The sequence below is a fragment of the Oncorhynchus tshawytscha genome, linkage group LG10 (assembly GCF_018296145.1).
Source record: "Oncorhynchus tshawytscha isolate Ot180627B linkage group LG10, Otsh_v2.0, whole genome shotgun sequence".
NCBI lineage: Eukaryota > Metazoa > Chordata > Actinopteri > Salmoniformes > Salmonidae > Oncorhynchus > Oncorhynchus tshawytscha.
This window is the reverse complement of record NC_056438.1, coordinates 77,978,277-77,992,242: the sequence shown is the minus strand read 5'-3', so window position 1 is coordinate 77,992,242 and position 13,966 is coordinate 77,978,277. Positions and strand designations below refer to the sequence as shown.

The 13,966-nt window shown below is 45.1% G+C and overlaps 1 protein-coding gene across 11 annotated transcripts in view; it reads right to left on the bottom strand.

Moving 5' to 3' along the window:
• Positions 1-9,369: 9,369 nt before the first annotated feature.
• The window catches only part of LOC112215282 (receptor-type tyrosine-protein phosphatase F), a 532,058-nt gene continuing 527,461 nt past the window's right edge, over positions 9,370-13,966 (bottom strand). For all 11 annotated transcript variants that reach the window (XM_042329120.1, XM_042329124.1, XM_042329125.1 and 8 more), the window contains 3 exons: positions 12,328-12,482; positions 10,347-10,482; positions 9,370-9,657 (listed from right to left, as the gene is read on the bottom strand). In XM_042329120.1, coding sequence (XP_042185054.1) covers positions 9,589-9,657; positions 10,347-10,482; positions 12,328-12,482 — 360 coding nt within the window. In that variant the 3' untranslated portion in view covers positions 9,370-9,588. The remainder of the gene's footprint in view (positions 9,658-10,346; positions 10,483-12,327; positions 12,483-13,966) is intronic.

Below are 13,966 nucleotides of genomic sequence, written 5' to 3'. Positions count from 1 at the left end.
GATCATGAACCCGTTCCACGCTGCACCTTGGTCCTCTCCTTCTTCCATCTATGACAGCCGGTACATTAAACACTTATTTCACACACAGTGTCACGACTTCCGCCGAGGTTGGCTCTCCTGCCCGTTCAGGTGGTGCTCGGCGGTCGTCGTCACCGTCCTACTAGCCACTACCGATCCCTTTTCGTGTATCTGTTGGTTTTGTCTGATTGGTTTCACCTGTGTGTTGTTTAGTTAATTAGTGTCTGTATATAATGTAGGTTGTCCCACCCTTGTTTTGTGCGGGATTGTTTATTTTGTCATTCATTTTTCTTCTGTCGGTGTTATTGTGTTTCTTATTCTCCGGTTAGTCTGTTATCCTGTGTTTGGATAATTTCACCCTGTGTGTGTTTGGGTTGACCGTGTTTGTTTTGTTCACCGGAGAATAAACTTTATATCGCTATCTGCTCTCTGCGCCTGATTCCACCCACCTTGATTAGACGTGACACACAGTGAGTCCATGCAACTTATTAAGCACATTTTTACTTCTGAACTTATTTAGGCTTGTCATAACAAAGATGTTGAAAACTTATTGACTCAAGACATTTCAGATTTGTATTTTTAATTGTGTAAAAATGTCTAAAAACATATTTTGACATTATGGGGTATCGTGCGTAGGCCAGTGACACAAAATCTCAATATTATCCATTACAAATTCAAGCTTTAAGACAGCAAAATGTTGAAAAAGTATTGTGGTGTGAATACTTTCTGAACGCACTGTACATATCTACCTTAATTACCTTGCAGCCCTGCACATCGACTTAGTAATGGTACCCCGTGTACATAGCCAAGTTATCTTAACTCATTTATTTATTCTGTGTGTTATTATTTTACTATTCTGTTTCTCTCTGCATTGTTAGGAAGTAAGCTGTCACGGCTGGCTAGGTGTGTAGCGAGGAATCAGGCGCAGAGAGCAGAGCGGTCCAGGGGAAAAGTGCACTTTACTACGGCACCAAAATGAAATGCCCAACACGCAGGGCGCAAACACTGACCAACCCAAACAACATGTAACAAGGTTCAGAGCAACGAACAACACCAACGATACAACGTGAACATCAAAATAATCCCGCACAACAAAGGGACAGGTTCCCTACGCTAAATAGGGAAGACGATCACACACACACACACAAAATAGGAACAGGTGTAACAAATGAGACAAAACTAACCGAAAAGAAAAAGGGACCGGTGGTAGCTAGTAGGCCGGTGATGAAAACCCCTGAGCACCATCCGAACAGGCGGGGGAGCCAACTTCAGCGGGGGTCGTGACATAAGCATTTCACTGTTAGTCTACACCTGTTGATTACGAACCAAGTGATAAATAACATCTGATTTTAATCACAGGACAATAAGAACTCTTATATTTCAGGAGCAATCAGTCACTCTTGGATCATAGGTGTGAAACTCCGACAAACATCTTGTTGCAAATGTCTCTCCAGCTCCTAAACTGTATATTGGCATGTAAAAGGTGTTTAAACCAATTTAACTCAAAGCTGGAAAAATTCAAGTTAGACAAGAAATCCAAAAAATTGTGTTGGTATGATGGTGTCTATAAGGTTCTCATTTGAAGGTCTGCTTCTCATTCTGCTACCTGTTGGTCTCATGCTACCTGTTGTTCTCATTCTACTACCTGTTGTTCTCATTCTGCTACCTGTTGTTCTCATTCTACTACCTGTTGGTCTCATTCTGCTACCTGTTGTTCTCATTCTGCTTCCTGTTGTTCTCATTCTGCTTCCTGTTGTTCTCATTCTGCTACCTGTTGTTCTCATTCTGCTACCTGTTGTTCTCATTCTGCTACCTGTTGTTCTCATTCTACTACCTGTTGTTCTCATTCTACTACCTGTTGTTCTCATTCTACTACCTGTTGTTCTCATTCTACTACCTGTTGTTCTCATTCAACTACCTGTTGTTCTCATTCTGCTTCCTGTTGTTCTCATTCTGCTTCCTGTTGTTCTCATTCTGCTTCCTGTTGTTCTCATTCTACTACCTGTTGTTCTCATTCTACTACCTGTTGTTCTCATTCTACTACCTGTTGGTCTCATTCTACTACCTGTTGGTCTCATTCTACTACCTGTTGTTCTCATTCTGCTTCCTGTTGTTCTCATTCTGCTTCCTGTTGGTCTCATTCTGCTACCTGTTGTTCTCATTCTACTACCTGTTGTTCTCATTCTGCTTCCTGTTGTTCTCATTCTGCTTCCTGTTGGTCTCATTCTGCTACCTGTTGTTCTCATTCTACTACTTGTTGTTCTCAAGCTACCTGTTGTTCTCATTCTGCTACCCGTTGTTCTCATTCTGCTACCTGTTGTTCTCATTCTGCTACCTGTTGTTCCCATTCTGCTACCTGTTGTTCTCATTCTGCTACCTGTTGTTCTAAATCTACTACCTGTTGGTCTCATTCTGCTTCCTGTTGTTCTCATTCTGCTACCTGTTGTTCTAAATCTACTACCTGTTGGTCTCATTCTACTACCTGTTGGTCTCATTCTACTACCTGTTGTTCTAAATCTACTACCTGTTGGTCTCATTCTACTACCTGTTGGTCTCATTCTGCTTCCGGTTGTTCTCATTCTGCTTCCTGTTGTTCTCATTCTGCTACCTGTTGTTCTAAATCTACTACCTGTTCTCATTCTACTACCTGTTGTTCTCATTCTACTACCTGTTGTTCTCATTCTACTACCTGTTGTTCTCATTCTGCTACCTGTTGGTCTCATTCTGACTGTCGTTCTCATTCTGCTACCTGTTGGTCTCATTCTACTACCTGTTGTTCTCATTCTGCTTCCTGTTGGTCTCATTCTACTACCTGTTGGTCTCATTCTACTACCTGTTGTTCTCATTCTGCTTCCTGTTGGTCTCATTCTGCTACCTGTTGTTCTCATTCTACTACTTGTTGTTCTCAAGCTACCTGTTGGTCTCATTCTACTACCTGTTGGTCTCATTCTACTACCTGTTGTTCTCATTCTGCTACCTGTTGTTCTCATTCTGCTACCTGTTGTTCTCATTCTGCTACCTGTTGTTCTCATTCTGCTACCTGTTGTTCTCATTCTGCTACCTGTTGTTCTCATTCTGCTACCCGTTGTTCTCATTCTACTACCTGTTGGTCTCATTCAGATCCACAGCTGAGGACAGCCTGCCTCTAAACCTTCACTGTTTAATCTTCAGATCCACAGCTGAGGACAGCCTGCGTCTAAACCACCTGAGAATTTCACCCTACTTGCAGGATTACGGGATCAACTGAAACTGACAGTCCAAATTTTTTCTGGGACACCTTGGTCCCCTCGGGTCCTCCATCCGGCTCCATCTCTTCCCCCTCCTCCTCCACTGTTCCCGGTCTAAAGCGGTCTAAGGCACTGCATCTCAGTGCTAGAGGTGTCATTACAGACCCTGGTTTGATCCCGGGCTGTGTCACAACAGGCCATGATCGGGAGTTCCATAGGGTGGCACACAATTGGACCCGCGTCGTCTGGGTTAGGAGGGGATAGGAGGGGTAGGCCGTCATTTTAAAACAAGAATTTCTTTTTAACTGACTTGCCTAGTTAAATAAAATACAAAATAAACTGCGCCATCCTGGTTGGTGGGGTGGGAGGACGAGGGTGGGAGGAGGCGCGTACCGGGGCTCCCTAGTGGGGAAACACACGGCCCGGCCAGCTTCCCCATCCGCATGGCTCCGTAGGACCACCTGGCCCCCCCCCCCCAGGGTCTCAAACCCCACCACAGGACTGGACCTGATGAAATGGAGGAAACAAAATGTTAGGGTATGTCTGAAATGGCACTCTACTCACTATGACTCTGGTCAAGTACAAAGGGAATAACATGACACCCCCTTAGATGGGTTAAATAGGAGTTGATTGAGATATATTATCCCCCTTTAAGGTCACTGTAGGTATTTTTAAAGTATCTGTATATATTACAAGACAGCCGTTATAAAGAGTAACATTACAACAAAGAGTAACAGTGCCACCAGCTGTCAGTGCTGTGTAACTACAGTACCTGCGGTCCAGCTCGGCCTGCCTCCTGGCATGGGGTCTCAGCTCCACAGGAAGCTCTCTTTCCTGAGACGTAGGACCCGCAGCGAGGCCGCGATAGCATTGGCACTGATCAGCTTCAGAGCTCTCCCCAAGGACTTCCTGCTGGTCCAAGCCGCCGGAGGAAGTGTTCTCCCCAAACAGCTTCCTGGTGGGGGCGCTCCGCAGCCAATCAGGGAGGGGCTCTCTGCGCCTCACCTTGGGTGCCTTCCTTGTTGACTTCCAGTATAATCAGAGCACAACTCTCTGGACAAGGTGGTGAGTCAGTCGCTAGTCAGTTCCTTCATCTGTAACGTACAGGCACAACCACAGGGGAGCATAGAGCCCCACACTGTCCTTGTCCAAACGAGATCTACACGGGTATCAAAACGCAATGCCAGGGTAAGCCTACACAAAACACAATGCCAGGGTAAGCCTACACAAAACACAATGCCAGGGTAAGCCTACACAAAACACAATGCCAGGGTAAGCCTACACAAAACACAATGCCAGGGTAAGCCTACACAAAACACAAATGCCAGGGTAAGCCTACACAAAACACAATGCCAGGGTCTCAAAGCCCACAAAACACAATGCCAGGGTAAGCCTGCACAAAACACAATGGGGCCTACACAAAACAAATGCCAGGGTAAGCCTACACAAAACACAATGCCAGGGTAAGCCTACACAAAACACAATGCCAGGGTAAGCCTACACAAAACACAATGCCAGGGTAAGCCTGACACAAAACACAATGCCAGGGTTAAAAACACAATGCCAGGGTATAGCCTACACAAAACACAATGCCAGGGTAAGGTATTTTTAAAACACAATGCCAGGGTAAGCCTACAAAACACAATGCCAGGGTAAGCCTACACAAAACACAATGCCAGGGTAAGCCTGCACAAAACACAATGCCAGGGTAAGCCTGCACAAAACACAATGCCAGGGTAAGCCAGCACAAAACACAATGCCAGGGTAAGCCTACACAAAACACAATGCCAGGGTAAGCCTACACAATGCCAGGGTAAGCCTACACAACTAACACAATGCCAGGGTCTAAGCCTCACACAAACACAATGCCAGGGTAAGCCTGCACAAAACACAATGCCAGGGTAAGCCTGCACAAAACACAATGCCAGGGTAAGCCTGCACAAAACACAATGCCAGGCTGGTCACAAAACACAATGCCAGGGTAAGTGTTCTCACAAAACACAATGCCAGGGTAAGCCTGCACAAAACACAATGCCAGGGTAAGCCTACACAAAACACAATGCCAGGGTGCCTACACAAAACACAATGCCAGGGTAAGCCTGCACAAAACACATGCCAGGGTAAGCCTGCACAAAACACAATGCCAGGGTAAGCCTGCACAAAACACAATGCCAGGGTCAGTTCCTACACAAAACACAATGCCAGGGTAAGCCTACACAAAACACAATGCCAGGGTAAGCCTGCACAAAACACAATGCCAGGGTAAGCCTGCACAAAACACAATGCCAGGGTAAGCCTGCACAAAACACAATGCCAGGGTAAGCCTACACAAAACACAATGCCAGGGTAAGCCTACACAAAACACAATGCCAGGGTAAGCCTGCACAAAACACAATGCCAGGGTAAGCCTACACAAAACACAATGCCAGGGTAAGCCTACACAAAACACAATGCCAGGGTAAGCCTACACAAAACACAATGCCAGGGTAAGCCTACACAAAACACAATGCCAGGGTAAGCCTGCACAAAACACAATGCCAGGGTAAGCCTACACAAAACACAATGCCAGGGTAAGCCTACACAAAAACACAATGCCAGGGTAAGCCTACACAAAACACACAATGCCAGGGTAAGCCTACACAAAACACACAATGCCAGGGTAAGCCTACACAAAAACACAATGCCAGGGTAAGCCTACACAAAACACAATGCCAGGGTAAGCCTACACAAAACACAATGCCAGGGTAAGCCTACACAAAACACAATGCCAGGGTAAGCCTACACAAAACACAATGCCAGGGTAAGCCTACACAAAACACAATGCCAGGGTAAGCCTACACAAAACACAATGCCAGGGTAAGCCTACACAAAACACTATTTTAAGTGTTTAAAAATGTATGGTGGAAAAATGATTGGAACCATTTCTCTTGTTTGACCGCTAGGTTTTATGGGTAATTATGACTGATACTGTGGTACTCTATTCAGCAGGACGGAACGTTTTGGAAAAAGTACTGATTTATTTTCCGTACGTAGGGATTTCAGCAGTTACATTTGCCCACGGTTGGCTCCATGTGAACTACAATATTTTAACATTTAGAATAGTCAATAACCACTCTGCCTCTCTCACACATCTACACACAATATACCCCATAATGACAAACGTTCATTTTCTGTTTGTTGAATTATTTTTGCAAATGTACTGAAAATGAAAATCTGTCATTTACATGTAAGTATTCACACCCCTGAGTCAATACTTTATAGAAGCACATTTTGGCAGCGATTACAGCTGAGATGCTTTCTGGGTAAGTCTCTTAAGAGCTTTGTCCACCTGGATTGTACAATATTCGCACATTTCTCTTTTAAAAAATTCTTCCAAGCGTCATAGCTAGACAGCCATTTTGAATTTTGACACATTTTCAAGACGATTTATGTCAAAACTGGAACGACTGTAGGCCACTCAGGAACATTCAATGTCGTCTTGGTAAGCAACTCCAGTGTACACTGAGTGCACAAAACATTAGGAACACCCTGCTCTTTCCATGACACAGACTGACCAGGTGAATCCAGGTGAAAGCTACGATCCCTTATTAATGTCACCTGTTAAATCCACTTCAATCAGTGTAGATGAAGGGGAGGAGACGGGTTAAAGAAGGATTTTTAAGCCCTTCAGACATGGATTGTGTCTGTGGGCCAGAGGGTGAAGGGGCAAGACAGAAGCCTTATGTGCCTTTGAACGGGGTAGTAGGTGCCAGGTGCACCGGTTTGTGTCAAGAACTGCAACGCTGCTGTGTTTTTCCCCCCCTCAACCGTTTCCTGTGTTCATCAAGAATGGTCCACCACCCAAAGGACATCTAGGCCACTTGACACTCATGTGGGAAGCATTGGGGGAAATATGGGCAACTCAATATTAGGAAGGTGTTCTTAATGTTTTGTACACTCAGTGTATATAAAACACAGAAAAATCTAGTTTTTGACTGCACAGCCCCTTTAAATCAACGCCATTGTTCCTGCTATACTGCCACAATTCATTTTGATGTCAACCAAATAATGCTAATCTTCCTGTATATCTGTTACTAACGACAGAAATGATTTGAGAACATTCTGAGATGGTGGGCTGTTGAAATCCTGTTTCTTGTCCGTTTTGACGTGGAACGACCCCGTCGTGAGGTGATCACAGTATTGCGGTTTCCTGTGAATTGTGAGTCATATCTGTCACAATAGCAATTAGGGAAAATCATTATTTAATGAGAGGGAGACAAAAAACATCACAAACAAAAGGAATTTTTATCCCCAAAAAAAACAACAATTATTCAACTTTATTCAAGTTTTTTTCCCCAGCAACATATTTTTTTTTTTTTTAATTCCAGTTCTTTTTATCAACAAATAGAAAACAGACTGCGTATACAACAGATGAAACCCCTACAGCACTAAGCATTCACAAGGTATAAATGAACATTGTGGTTTATTCCAGCCAGCATGTCAGACTCAGTCCTGTTAGGCTTGGGGATCGTCGTGCCCTGCGGCCTTGTGGGTAAAGATGTGCTTGTGTGGCGTGGTGGCGGTTGGCCCGACGGAGGCTGGGGAGGCTGGGGAGTGGTCCTCAGTTGGGGTTATGCTGTTCTCTTTAACAGAACTACACATCTATACACCTCTCTCACTCTCTTTAACAGAACGATAACCTGCTCTCTATCTTTCAGCAAGGTTAGGGTCAAGTCCAGTTTCAGTGGAGTCGATTACAGCTAAATAAATCGAATTACAACTAAATGAATGAATTTCGATTCATGAATTGAATTCACTCCCTGAAAAATGACTGGATTGAAAAATGGAACACTGATCTCAACTCAACTCTGTCTGGCTGTCAGGTTGCTATGGTAATCCAGTAGATACAGACACTAACTTTCTCTCTCCTTCCATCTCTCACTCTCTCTCTCTTTCCCTTTCTCTCTTTAATTTCCTCTATGCCGGTAAGTAAAGAGAGTGAATTATTTTAACAATATAGTTTGAAGCTGCAGTATATATCTATGTATAATTGTACATATATATATATATATAATCAATCAGAATTATATATATAGTCATCGTTTCTATTTCTGTATAAAATAATAGCAGGTCGGTTGGAGGATGCAGAGGGTTTGTGTGTCTCTGTCCTGCCGGTAGTAATCGTAGTATTCTGTACAGGGGGGCCAGGGTTAATGGCTGCTACTCCTCTCTCCACCACCACGGGGAGCTGCTCCTGCAGTCCCTATGTTCCAACCCCCAGGCAGCGGACTGACCAATCAGCTCGCTGGGAACCAAGGAAAGAGGAGGGGCTTAGAGGGGCATAATATGATTCATACAGAGATTCAGGAGTTGATTCTCAGGTTCAACTCCTCGTTGGGTATAAAAGTCTGTTCGTCCGTTCGTCTCCAGATTCATTCTCTGGTTATTGAAGGCCTCAATGCCTTCAAGGCTTCTCTCTGTTGTTGAAATCATCATGTGCTCTTTGAGTTTCTGTACAATGCTGATTTAGTTGTCGTTAGTTGATGTCACGTTTTTCGCTAGCTAGTGTGGTTTATATAGTACCTGTATCGCGGCAGTTGGTGTATGCGTTTGAATAATTTTGTCATTTTTTCCCCCTTACGTTTTAAAAAGAAACAGCAAAGTGAAAAGGCGTATTATCTTTGTTAATCTTGCTCCGTTTTAAAACGAAAAAGACCCCAAAAAATAGATAACAAACAATAAAAATCTTGATAAAAGTCAAAACTGTCAGCAGCTTCAGAGAACAAACAGTGGTTGTCCTGTATTAACGTCTAGGAAGTAGAAAATACAGGTCCCTAAAATAACATACATTTTTTTTATTTTTAACTAAAATAAACATACCAATTGTGGTGGAAAAACTAAAATGCTGTGCCCCAGTTAGGCCATTAAGACAAAATACATGTCTGATGGTATTAAAACAATGATTAAGAAAAAAAACAAATGATTAACTAAATAATAATAAGAACATTATTCATAACGATATTTCATAATAATAAAGTAAGAAAGAAGAACAGAAACTCAGTCAGAACTGTCGCTTGCCCCCCCCCCCATATGAAACGCTGTCGTCGTCATGGTATTGTTTGTTGTTTGTTTTGTAAAGCAAATCTTTAGGGTGTTTTTTTTTGTTTTTTTTTGTTTGTTTGTTGTAAATCCGAGTAGTAGACCTCTGGGATTGGTTGAACCCGTCGCTAGGTGACAGTGGCACCGCCCTCCTCCCCTGTGATAGGGTAGCAATGGCAGGGTCAGGTCAGATGGGTTGATACAAGTACAGTGGCTGAGATGGGACACTCAGTGGCCATGCCAGAGGCTGCTCAGGTCAGAGTGGTTACGTTGCATAGTGGTCAAAACTCCCCAGGTACTCCAAAGCTGCTCTGTAGCACAGCTGATACTGGTCCTAGAGAGAGAGAGAGAGAAAACAGTCATCATTCTTTTTTTTCTTTCCAATTTTACCCCGTTTTTCTCCCCAATTTCATGGTGTCCAATTGTTTTAGTAGCTACTATCTTGTCTCATCGCTACAACTCCCGTACGGGCTCGGGAGAGACAAAGGTTGAAAGTCATGCGTCCTCCGATACACAACCCAACCAAGTTGGGCACTGCTTCTTAACACAGCGCGCATCCAACCCGGAAGCCAGCCGCACCAATGTGTCGGAGGAAACACCGTGTACCTGGCAACCTTGGTTAGCGCGCACTGCGCCCGGGCCCGCCACAGGAGTCGCTGGTGCGAGATGAGACAAGGACATCCCTACCGGCCAACCCCTCCCTAACCCGGACGACGCTAGGCCAAACTCGCCCCACGGACCTCCCGGTCGCGGACTCCCTAACCCAGACAACAGAGTCTGGGCACGAACCCAGAGTCTCTGGTGGCACAGCTGGCACTGTAGTACAGCGCCCTTAACCACTGCGCCACCCGGGAGGCCCTCAGTCATATCTTTCTATCTGAGATGCAGCATTATAGTACTGTTAGGAATCCTTTCTATTGACAGGTGCTGCAAGAGTCATGAAGCCTTTTGATTCGTTGAGAAGCATTTCCCTCCATTCCACTCTCCCGACAACGGAAGACAGCAACAGTACAGTATATATACCTCTGTCTGCACCATGGCAGGTCTCTGGGTGCGTAACGTCTTGACGGTCTGGAATAGGTCCACCACCCCTTCGTACCTCATCCTCTCCAACACGATACTCAGAGTGATGAAGACCCCTGTCCTGCCCACCCCGGCACTGAGGAAGAGGAGGAACACACGCATTACACACCTTATACAGTGTGCACAGAATCCTATAGGCTTGGGGCGGTATCCTGATTTTCATACTGTCATACCGCTCTTCTGCCATCCCGGGATCTCCGGTATTACCGGCATAACACACAAGAGGACGCTAAAAACATATATTTTTTTTAAAAGCCCATTGGGCGTCTATTACTAGAATGCTAAGAAAATGAGCACAAGTAATAGCGAAATCACATAGGCGCTGTTAGCTCAATGCTAACGAGCGATAATTAACATAAACGAATTGCAAAAGACAGGCAAATTACTGCTCATAAAGTTATACAAGCATATCTAGTAGCTACCAGATGTCATTTTTGGCGAGTGTGGACATTATACAAGAGAAAGTGAACGAGAGAAATTGTGCAAATGAACAATGTTGTGATGCATGAAGGAAAAGTAGCATGGGTAGACAGAGCAGAGGGGGGAGGAACGGAGGAGGAAGAGCAGCATGGGTAGACAGAGCAGAGGGGGGAAGAACAGAGGAGGAAGAGCAGAGGGGGAAGAACGGAGGAGGAAGAGCAGCATGGGTAGACAGAGCAGAGGGGGAGGAACGGAGGAGGAAGAGCAGCATGGGTAGACAGAGCAGAGGGGGAAGAACAGAGGAGGAAGAGCAGAGGGGGAAGAACGGAGGAGGAAGAGCAGCATGGGTAGACAGAGCAGAGGGGGAAGAACGGAGGAGGAAGAGCAGCATGGGTAGACAGAGCAGAGGGGGAAGAACGGAGGAGGAAGAGCAGCATGGGTAGACAGAGCAGAGGGGGAGGAACGGAGGAGGAAGAGCAGCATGGGTAGACAGAGCAGAGGGGGAAGAACGGAGGAGGAAGAGCAGCATGGGTAGACAGAGCAGAGGGGGAAGAACGGAGGAGGAAGAGCAGCATGGGTAGACAGAGCAGAGGGGGAAGAACGGAGGAGGAAGAGCAGCATGGGTAGACAGAGCAGAGGGGGAAGAACGGAGGAGGAAGAGCAGCATGGGTAGACAGAGCAGAGGGGGAAGAACGGAGGAGGAAGAGCAGCATGGGTAGACAGAGCAGAGGGGGAGGAACGGAGGAGGAAGAGCAGCATGGGTAGACAGAGCAGAGGGGGGAAGAACGGAGGAGGAAGAGCAGCATGGGTAGACAGAGCAGAGGGGGAAGAACGGAGGAGGAAGAGCAGCATGGGTAGACAGAGCAGAGGGGGGAAGAACGGAGGAGGAAGAGCAGCATGGGTAGACAGAGCAGAGGGGGGAAGGAGAAACAAAATGCTAGCAGGAAGCAGTAAACAGAGGAGAAAAAAATAACTCATCCAGGGCTCTTTGACTTCTGGTCGAAAGATAAGATATCTGATGACAAACATTTTAGTAGTGAATTGTAATACAAGTGTAACTTCATCACTTCCTATCCGCCACACGACAGAGACTCACCTGCTTCCTCTTTCTCCTGTTCTGGGGAACTACCGTAAGCCTCATAATGTAAAATAATCTGACAGGTGAAGAAGATGATCTGCTTTATCTCCAATTTGACTGTAGGTAATTTACTTAAAAAGTAGCTACAAATATTCAAATTTAGTGAAAAACTTCAAAGGAATTGTTTTTGACAGTATTGAAAAAAAAAACAATCATCCCCATGACTATTTCCTAATACCCTGGTATACGGTATACCGCCCAAACCTTCCATCCTACATCCAGGTACTTACTTTACACTGCATGGTACCAAATGGTGCCTAGTGATTCTTGTTTTAATTTACCCAATAGAAAAACAACAGTCATTCATTGTATAATTACTATTTGTTCCGTGTAATTTCTGGCTTTTCAGCCAAGTCTCATTACCTGCAGTGAACAGTGATTGGTCCGTCCTGTCCAAACTGCTCCTTGGTTTTATGCACTTGGCCAATGAAATCGATGAATCCTTCCCCGGTTTTTGGCACTCCTTGTTCTGGCCAATCAGTGAACTGGAATTGGCGGATCGTCCTGGATTGGCCATCCTAAGGGAAACAATAGGAGGAGAGTATGTTAGAGCGGTAGTCAAGAGGGAACCAATAGGAGGAGAGTATGTTAGAGCGGTAGTCAAGAGGGAACCAATAGGAGGAGAGTACATTAGAGCGGTAGTCAAGAAGGAACCAATAGGAGGAGAGTATGTTAGAGCGGTAGCCGAGAGGGAACCAATAGGAGGAGAGTATGTTAGAGCGGTAGTCGAGAAGGAACCAATAGGAGGAGAGTATATTAGAGCGTGGGTCAAGAAGGAACAAATAGGAGGAGAGTATGTTAGAGCGGTAGTCAAGAAGGAACCAATAGGAGGAGAGTATGTTAGAGCGGTAGTCAAGAAGGAACCAATAGGAGGAGAGTATGTTAGAGCGGTAGTCAAGAAGGAACCAATAGGAGGAGGAGACTATGTTAGAGCGGTAGTCAAGAAGGAACCAATAGGAGGAGAGTATGTTAGAGCGGTAGTCAAGAAGGAACCAATAGGAGGAGAGTATGTTAGAGCGGTAGTCAAGAAGGAACCAATAGGAGGAGAGTATGTTAGAGCGGTAGTCAAGAAGGAACCAATAGGAGGAGAGTATGTTAGAGTAGTCAAGAAGGAACCAATGTATGTTAGAGCGGTAGTCGAGAAGGAACCAATAGGAGGAGAGTATGTTAGAGCAAGAAGGAACCAATAGGAGGAGAGTATGTTAGAGCGGTAGTCAAGAAGGAACCAATAGGAGGAGAGTATGTTAGAGCGGTAGTCAAGAAGGAACCAATAGGAGGAGAGTATGTTAGAAGTCGAGAAGGAACCAATAGGAGGAGAGTATGTTAGAGCGGTAGTCAAGAAGGAACCAATAGGAGGAGAGTATGTTAGAGCGGTAGTCAAGAAGGAACCAATAGGAGGAGAGTATGTTAGAGCGGTAGTCAAGAAGGAACCAATAGGAGGAGAGTATGTTAGAGCGGTAGTCAAGAAGGAACCAATAGGAGGAGAGTATGTTAGAGCGGTAGTCAAGAAGGAACCAATAGGAGGAGAGTATGTTAGAGCGGTAGTCAAGAAGGAACCAATAGGAGGAGAGTATGTTAGAGCGGAAGTCAAGAAGGAACCAATAGGAGGAGAGTATGTTAGAGCGGTAGTCAAGAATGAACCAATAGGAGGAGAATATGTTAGAGTCATGTGGTCAGGTGCCACAAAGAGGGACTTAGGAAAATTGAATTTGGCTCAGAACAGGACAGCACAGCTGGTCCTTGGATGTACACAGAGAGCAAACATTAATAATATGCATGTCAATCTCTCCTGGCTCGAAGTAGAAGGGAGATTGACTTCATCAATACTTGTATTTGTGAGAGGTATTGACATGCTGAATGCACTGAGCTGTCTGTTTAAACGACTAGCACACAGCTCAGACACCCATACATACCCCACAAGACATGCCACCAGAGGTCTCTTCACAGTCCCCATGTCCAGAACAGACTATGGGAGGCGCACAGTACTACATAGAGCCATGAC